At 42.2% G+C, this 9217-nt stretch overlaps 1 protein-coding gene and 1 long non-coding RNA gene across 2 annotated transcripts; both read right to left on the bottom strand.

Annotated features, from left to right (window-relative positions):
- Positions 1–2339: 2339 nt before the first annotated feature.
- Positions 2340–3380, bottom strand: LOC146668752 (uncharacterized). The gene is made up of 2 exons (XR_014912005.1): positions 2749–3380; positions 2340–2501 (listed from the first exon to the last, which is right to left on the bottom strand). It is a non-coding gene; the product is annotated as an uncharacterized LOC146668752 (long non-coding RNA).
- A 238-nt stretch (positions 3381–3618) lies between these two features.
- Positions 3619–6071, bottom strand: LOC146668751 (perforin-1-like). Its single transcript, XM_085408856.1, has 2 exons — positions 5536–6071; positions 3619–4795 (listed from the first exon to the last, which is right to left on the bottom strand). The coding sequence occupies exons 1-2, from the start codon at positions 6069–6071 to the stop codon at positions 3619–3621; spliced, it is 1713 nt and encodes a 570-aa protein (XP_085264982.1).
- Positions 6072–9217: the final 3146 nt, after the last annotated feature.

Raw genomic sequence — 9217 nt, 5'->3', positions numbered from 1 at the left:
TTCAGAGTATATCATCCAGGGCAGTGGTCACCCTATGATCGGAAGGTCAGGGGTTCGAATCCACTGAACGGCTACCCTGAGGTACCCCGAGCAAGGTACCGTCCCTACACACTGCTCCCCGGGCGCTGGACTGGTGGATGCCCATTGCTTCACTGAGTGAATGGGTTAAATGCAGATGACTAATTTCCCTATGGGGATTAATAAAGTATACATAGTATACATTATTGCAATGAAGTGCTAATAGCATTCAGAGTTAAAAGTAAAAAGGCCCATGACAGTCATCTCAAGGGAACGCCCTATCTTCTCTGTTAATACTGAAACTGTTGAGTCAAAACTTTATCAGCTCTTTATCCTCTGAAAGATAATTGAGTTTCATGGGAGTTTTGCCCAACCAGTGTACGGTGTACAGCATTCGATCGTGTCCCTCGGGTTTCCTTTATGGACAGGATTTTTAGGCATAGCCAAGTGGCGGAAGGCTTTCACTTGGGTGGTCTCAGAATCTCATCTCTGCTTTTCGTGGATGATGTGCCTCTGTTGGCTTCATCGGGTGATGGCTTCACCCGATGAAGTCGAGTGCAGTCGAGTATGAAGCGGTGGGAACAAGAATCAGCACCTCCAAATTGGAGGCCATGTTCCTCAGCTGGAATAGGATACCTCCTGGGCACCTCCTGGGTGAGGTGTTCTGGGCATGTCCCACCAGGAGGAGGCCCCGGGGTAGGCCCAGGACACACTGGAGAGATTTTATCTCTTGGCTTGCCTGGGAATGCCTTGGTGTTCCCCCGTACAAGCTGGAGGAGGTGTCTGGGCAGAGGGAGGTCTGGGCTTCTCTACTTAGGCTGCTGGTCCCCACAACCTGACCCCAGATTAGCGGAAGAAGATGGATGGATGGATAGTCTTTGACTTGAAGAAATTTATTTAACATTTAAACCTATTTAAAATAAAATATTTTTTTATGTTTACACTCACTCTTTCAAATAGATGCAAGTAAAACACAGCAAAAAATAGATAAAATCAAAGAGTCGGCGGCACTAAGTCCTGTTGTTCTTAAATCTATTTTCACCTGTTTAGAAGAAGTGGAGCAGTCGGAGATTTGCCCGGGGGGGGATCCGGGGGTTTCTCGGGGAATTTCACATTCTCGTGGCAGCGTGCTATGTGTTTGCTCACATTTGCAGTTAAATTTTTCTGTGTAGAAAGAAGTTTTCCTCCCAAGTAGAGTGTACAGGATGCTAATGTTTTTGTCACTTTTTACGATATTCTTAACTTTGAATTAGGAGATAAACCCCATAAATTACTTGCCAGACAATTAAAAGATGTCCAAGCCCAATGGACCAAACATAAAATTGTCTCCTCTACCGGCATTTTAATTCCTGACCCAAAGGTCAGGATTTTATTTTTTTTTTAAAGAAGAAACTGAACAAACAGTTACCAATATAAACTTGCAATAAAAAGTTTGTAAGTCGATTAGTTTGATTTTTATGTAAAAAGGATCTTATTCAGGGGGCTTGTTTTGATGTCTTTGTTTGTCTTTATATTGGAATTCACTAATTCTGTGACACATTTTTGATCATTCTAATTATCATGTACATTTAGTTTAAATACCACTATGAAATTTTGTATATTTTTAATACATGATTACTTTATGTCTTTGTTTCATCTATGTCAATAGCTCAGTAGGTAGAGCATTTGCCCCATGATTGGAAGATTGAGGGTTCAAATCCACCGAACAGCTAACCTGAGGTACCACTGAGTAATTTACCCTCCCTACACACATCTCCTCTGGTGCTGAATTGGTGGCTGCCCACTGCTTCCCTGAGTGAATGGGTTAAATGCTGAGAATAATTTCCCAACAGGAGATAAAGTATAAGAAAAAAATACTTCATAGTCCTTTCCTTTGAAACTTTAATAATTCCAAACTGGTGAAACCCTTGTAGATTCATTACTGTTTCTGTTTAAACTCCTGATGGCCACGAGGTTATCTATGAGTCTCCTAGTATTAGAGTTAATGATGGGTTGTTTCGATAAGATGCTAAATTGGATGTTTCTGCTTCTGGCAGAAACATTTACTTGTGTTTAAGGTGAATGTTAGATTCAATTCAGTATTCTAATCTTTTTATATAGATAACACACTTTTGCACTCTCTATGCAAAAAATGGATAGAACACCCTTCATTGCCGTGTTATATCAAAACCAAAAAAATAACGCAATATTTTTTTGAATACTTAAAAGAAACACAGGCGTTGTCGTTGCTGATGCTTTTTTTTTTTTTTTTTTTTTTTTTTTTTTTTCTAAATGACATCAGAAACAGCAGTATGCGACATTACGTGATGGCAGAGCTTCAGTTCATCCTTTGTCATTTTTTTTTTTTTTTTTTAATAAATAGGACAGGGGGAATGAATGAGAGAGAGAGGGGGAGAGAAAGAAAGAAAACCAAAGGGGAGAAGAGACGGTGAGAAGGGGGGGGGAAGAGAGAGAAAAAAAAAAAAAAAAAACTCCTGGGTCACCTGTATGGAGAAAAAAAAAAAAAACAAACAAACAAAAACAAACAGAGGAGACAGCAAACAACAAAGAGCAACACAATAATAGAGAAAACAAAGCACCATCACAACAAACCAGCCAGTCACAGATATCAGTATTTACTAAGTAATAAACGATATTGTGCAGCACGCAAGATAGACAGCGCACAGTGTGCTTTGAGGCAGCAGCCAAGAAAGCTTTAGTCCACGTCTGTGAATACCCATGTGTGCATACCTGTGTGGATCAGCATGCTTGCATTCCAAAGGTTTCTCCATGTAATGATCTGCTAGGGAGTGTGGGGGGGCCACAGCCCCGTCCTCCAGGGTGTGAAGCGGGTATGGAGGAGATCAAAACTCCAGACATCCAGAGGCCCCCAGAACACAAGAGACCATGGAAGACCAACAGAGGGGCAGCCGCGCCACTGTCCCAGTAAGAGCTGAGGAGAGTCCCAGATGAGGGCTCGCCCAGCAGCCGCGGAGCAGAAGTCAGGGGGAGTTGCAGTGACGCGCCCGTGAGCTCCGCCGGCCCCCAGCTGCGCCTGAGTGACCGAGCCCTAGGCCGAGAGGCCGGGGGCACCCCACCTCCAAAGGGGCCCGAGCGAGCCCCAGGCCCCAGGCCCCGACAAGCGGCCGCCAAGGAGTGAGCCGGTGTGCACCCGGACGCCCACCCCCAGACACAAGAACCACCAACACACCGACACCTGAGGGAGTCCGCCACCGGCAGGGGAAGTGGTGGTGGGTGGAGATAGGCCTCCAAACCTTGGAGGGCCTGAGGTGTCCCCAGAGAGGTGGCGTCTGATACCCAACCTGACATATAGACACAGACATACAGGCACACACAGACACAAACATCCATTCCCACCCTCATGCTCTCATATGCACTCACTCCACACTCAACCAACGTGGAGACAGACATTTTATTTTATTGCTAGATAGTTGAAACAATATGGAAAAAGAAGCATAGGAAGTGCATTACAGTTCTGAGTTCAAAAAAATATTTTTTCACATAAAAGTTAAAGACAGAATGCCATGAAGTACAAGCACATAGATATTCAGCATGTCGTCAAATCCATACCGGCTTCTTTCCTAACAACAACATGTGGCTTTAAAGTCTCTCATTGGCTGGCTTCTCATACTTATTCCACATCTTTCCAAGAAGAACCCCATTTCTGGTATGAAAAACCTCAGCCAAAGACGGACTCATGGCCGAGGGGATATACTCCTGACACTGGTTCCCACTAAGACTTGGTGCACACTCTACGATGTAGGAAAAGAAGAAGGTCCCATGATTCAGCATGTAGCTGTCGCTCACCTTCCCTGCTCGCAGATCAAATGAACACTCGCCTAACAGATCACTGTTCCAGTAAGTGTCCTCATCATACACAGCAAATTTAAGTTTGTTTTTCATGTTGATGGTGATGGTTCCAAACTCAAATGTTTCTCTCCATCTAGGGTTGTCATCATTACTTATAATATCAGTGCGCTTTTTCTGATCACCATATGTCACCTTCACAGAACCATCTGTCTCAGTCCACTTGTCACCATACAGACCCTTTGCATAAAGTTTGAACACCTTTAAGGTTGCCAGACCTTTCCCAGCAGGACAGCAGTTTGACTTGATGTTCTGGTTACTGTTGCAGACACAAGCACAAGGATCTCTTGCGTTTGATCGGTGCCCAATCTTACAGGTTTCTGAACATTTCTTCAGCACTGCATTTTTCTTAATGTACTGCTCCACTTGTTGCTTCAGTCCCGCCCTGGCAGGATGATTTAATGGCAGTATGGTGTGTAGGGGTTTTAAGTTGTATTGGACCACATCAGGGATACTTTTAAGAGAAATGAGCCAGTTTTTATAGACCGAGGGGTCAGATTGACCTACAAAGAGGATATCACCTCCATCAATATCTCCACCAATGACCTCTGTGCGCCGCTCATTAAATGAACTGCTGAAAGTTTGATTAGACCCCAACTTGTTTTTCTTTCTCTGACAGTGGTCAATTGTGGCATTAATACTGGCAGAATTTGCAAAAGAAGCTGAAGCTTCAACTGACAAACAGTCACTAACATCAGTATCTGTTAGTCCATTCATTGTAGCCATGCAGGTCCTGACAGCAGTGGTTGCTTTAATTTCACCTCCAAGAGACACTTGTGTGATGTAATGTGTTCCATAAGTGTCAATCAGATTGTGATATAATGGCGCAGTTTTAGAGGAATAAGGGGGAATGGAGTCAACTGCCGGCTTGAATTCCTGACTCAAAGGAGGACTTGTTGCCAGTCTGTAGCTGTGGAACAGAAAAGCATATAGATAAGTTTAACTTAATTGTGAAGATGGCCAGTATTTGTATAGCGCTTTACTAGTCCCTAAGGACCCAAAGCTCATGTACATACACACATACAGGTGATGGCAAGCTACATTGTCCAAGCCAGGGCTCGAACCGGCAACCTTCCGATTACAAGGCAAACTCCCAACTGCAGCTTCAGAGTCTGTGCGATGTTGACTTTCAGCACCCAAAGGCATGTCTGCATATGTGAATGAGCTGCGCTTTGTGTTTAAATTTTTGGGGGAATCCGTTTACCTGTTCTCATTTGCTGTTTTAGCTGTTTGGTGGTTGCTGAAATAGTGTTGTGAGCCTTAACCTGAGATACTTGCGTCTCTGGCAAAATTCAGGATTTAATAAATCGATATTGCATTATTTAAACTAAAATCTTGAATCGGGAAAATCAATTTTTTAAACGCACTCTTTTCACATCGTACAAAATGTTAATACACAGCTTATAAAATGATATGATATTCCAGTACACTCCAGATCTGTATGTATGTGTTCTGGGTGACCCTATGGGGGGAAAAGTGTTTAACATCAATGCAGTAAATGCAATAAATACTTCAGTGACACAGAAACCATTTGATTTTGAATCACGCTTGATGCTAAACTAAAAAATAAATAAATACATTAAAAAATAAATAAATTAAAAATTATCAGCAAATTACTCAAATAAGAAAAATATCCACTGACATACTCACCCATAGTAATGACAGTTGATCGAATGGTGTAAGAAGGTGTAGCGGTCTTGTTTTGACTTTTTCATAGCAAAGGTGGAATCTCTTGAGTGAGAACCTCCAAAGCCAACCCCAACCTTTGCTGAAGGATCTACCGGGATGTCAAGGCCAATTGTCCAGTTGTTGGATACAGATGATGTCGAGTCACTGACAAGAGTTTCAACAGAATCATAGACCACACTGGAGACCTTCAAACTGCACTTGGGCAGGGTTCTCCAGTCCACCACACCAACAGGGACCTTCTGCTTCTCTCCATTCATGTAACGGTTACAGTACATCCTACAGCTACCATTTCCAATCTTCCATGTTTCAGTGTCGATCACATAGGCACCTTTTCTCTCCATCGTCACAATGTCAAAGCCTTCACCACCCAAGTTGTAACCAGGGACAAAGTGAGCCTTTTCACACTCCTGTGGTGTACCAATGAAGCTCACACTGGAAGGAAGGCACAAGGGACTCCATGCCCAACACAGGAGCAGGACGTGCCACAGCTTTGCCATCTGAATGGAACCATTTAACAATGAGAGGAGATTAAATTACATGAACAAAAGGGAAGTTAAACAGTGCAAAATTCCATTCCAGCTTTCTTAGGGCGAGAGGCAGGGTACACCCTGGACAGGTCACCAGTCTGTCACAGGGCTAACACACAGACACAGACAACCATTCGCACTCATATTAAAACCTATGCACCATTTAGAGTTACCAATTAACTTATCCCCACTAGCTGCATGTGTTTGGACTGTAGGAGGAAGTACCCAGAAAGAACCTACGCAAACATGGGCAGAACATGCAAACACCACACAGAAAGACCCTGGACTGATGGTGGAATTCAACTCGGGACCTTATTGCTGTGAAGCAACGGTGTTAACCACCATGTCACCGTGTTGCACCCCAGTGTAAACTTAATACCCAAAATATCCAATATACCTCACCCAAAGTTCTTATCATTTCTGATGAAGTATGTGCAGGTAACACTTTGGTGAATTTATAGCTAGCAAGCTGTCAACATATACAGTGGCTTGCAAAAGTATTCGGCCCCCTTGAACTTTTTCACATTTTGTCACATTACAGCCACAAACATGAATCAATTTTATTGGAATTCCAGGTGAAAGACCAACACAGAGTGGTGTACACGTGAGAAGTGGAACGAAAATCATACATGATTCCAAACAGTTTTTACAAATAAATAACTGAAAAGTGGGGTGTGCGTAATTATTCAGCCCCCTTTAGTCTGAGTGCAGTCAGTTGCCCATAGACATTGCCTGATGAGTGTTAATGACTAAATAGAGTGCACCTGTGTGTAATCTAATGTCAGTACAAATACAGCTCAGGTGGGGGAATCTAATAACAAAACGTAAAATGTTTTGCATTTATCTTTAAAGCCCACATCATATTTTTGGACACCACTCAGGCAGCCAGCAATTTAGTTAGAATATTTGGCTAAACATGTTACTCTACTTTTAAACAACTAAGAATATATAATATTTCACGATTACAAAATAAACTGTAAGCAGTTGAATTTTGAAATAACTCTTGTTTTGCATAGTTTTGTTACATTAACCATCTTATCTAGTTTCTACTGGTCATGCAGTGATTTCATGCACCTCCACGGGAGCATGACCACTTTTTTCAGAGCCACTACACTAAAGTATTAACCAAAGGACAAAAAGACAATCATATGGAACAAAGGACTTGTTGGTCTTACCTTGACAGCTGTCAGAAAGCTTTGGTCAGTACCTTCTATTATCTTACCTAGAGGGTAGTGAAGATGAAAGAGTGAAGTTTTAGATGCACCACGCTCTTTTATACCTCACGATTTTAACACCCACAATCCAGCAATGATGTGTTTTACTTCTTTCACACCTATTTCACACATGGGGAAGCTGTCTTTTTATGGCTTGTTAATACATAATAGTAAGCGAAGTAAAAATATACATACAGTCATTTGAGAAAGAAAATGTTCTGAGAAGTGTACAAAATTCTGTGGAAAGAAATATGTACACCCCTTGTAAAACCACATTTAGCAGCAAATTCTTGCAGTAATTGTTTCATATATGGCTTAATGGTCCTTCACATCATTTTGAAAGAATTCTAGCTCACGTTGGAGCCTTGAAAAATTTTTATCATGTATATGCCCACACACACATATAGTCAGGGTCAAAAGTCAAAGTCAGCTTTATTGTCAAAGACCATATGTACAGTCATACACAGGAATTTGAAATAGCAATGCTCCCATGGCCCTGAGTGTACACTAAAAATATAAAGATAAAAAAGTAAAAAAATAAAATAAAATAAAAGTCTTATGTACAATACAATACTTAATTATTTAAGCAGTAGTGTCCAAAGCAATCATAGTAAATGTGGGCAAGTGCATGTGCAGTGGGAGTGGGCCAGTCAGTGAAGGGGCAATGGTGGTGGGTCAGAGTCGAATGTTTGGGGGGATGGGGGGGGGTTCAGAGGAAATAAGTGAATGCAGGTCTGGAGATCATGAGGGTGAGAGCAGGGGAGTGAATTCAGCATCCTGACTGATGGAGGAAGCTGTCTTTCAGTCTACTTGTTTTGGCCCGGAGGCTCTTCAGTCTCCTTCCTAATATCAGCAAACTGAAAAAGCTATTGGACATATGAGTGAAGTCACCTGTGATTTCCAGATGAGGCGGGTGCAGTAGATGTCCTGGAGGGAGGGATCCTCTCCGCTGCTCTCACTACCCGTTGTAACTTTTTTTCAGCAGGACCCAGTGCAGGAGCCATACCACACAGTGATGCAGCTGGTTAGGATGCTCTCAATGGTGCCTCTGTAGAAGGTTGTAGGGGTTGAGGCTCTTGCTCTCCTCAGTTTGCGGAGGAAGTAGAGTTGCTGTTGAACTTTACTGACCAGTGATGCAGTATTTTTTGACCAGGAGAGATCTTCTGAGATGTGTGCACCCAGGTAAGGCAAGGCAAGTTTATTTATATAGCACAATTCAACAGCAAGGTGATTCAAAGTGCTTTACAGAGACATTAAAAAACAGAAACAAATAAAAAGCATGATTAAAAAAAAAAGAGTACGTTTTAAATTTTAAGCTTAAAAGTAAAACAGTGTGGATTTGGTGCTTTATTCAAATGCAGAACAGGTGAGTCTTCAACCTGCATTTAAATAAACTGAGTATTTCAGCTGATCTGAGGCTTTCTGGGAGTTTGTTCCAGATATAAGGAGCATAAAAGCTGAATGCAGCTTCTCCGTGTCTGGTTCTGACTCTGGGAACTGATAAAAGACCGGATCCAGATGACCTGAGGGATCTGGAAGGTTCATACTGGGTCAGGAGGTCACTGATGTATTTTGGTCCTAAACCATTCAGAGCTTTATAGACCAGCATCAGAACTTTAAAGTCTATCCTCTGACGGACAGGCAGCCAGTGTAAAGACCTCAGAGCTGGACTGATGTGGTCCACTTTTTTGGTCTTAGTGAGGACTCGAGCAGCAGAGTTCTGAATGAGCTGTAGTTGTCTGACTGATTTTTTAGGTAGACCTGTAAAGATGCTGTTACAGTAATCAAGCCTACTAAAGATGAATGCATGGACTAGTTTTTCCAGGTCCTGTTGAGACATCAGATCTTTTACCCTTGAAATATTCTTGAGGTGATAGTAAGATGATTTTGTTATTGTCCTAA

Source organism: Rhamphochromis longiceps, linkage group LG6, assembly GCF_057381845.1.
Source record: "Rhamphochromis longiceps isolate RC_006_pf linkage group LG6, R_longiceps_female_GT1.1, whole genome shotgun sequence".
NCBI lineage: Eukaryota > Metazoa > Chordata > Actinopteri > Cichliformes > Cichlidae > Rhamphochromis > Rhamphochromis longiceps.
This window is presented reverse-complemented; position numbering and strand designations above follow the sequence as displayed.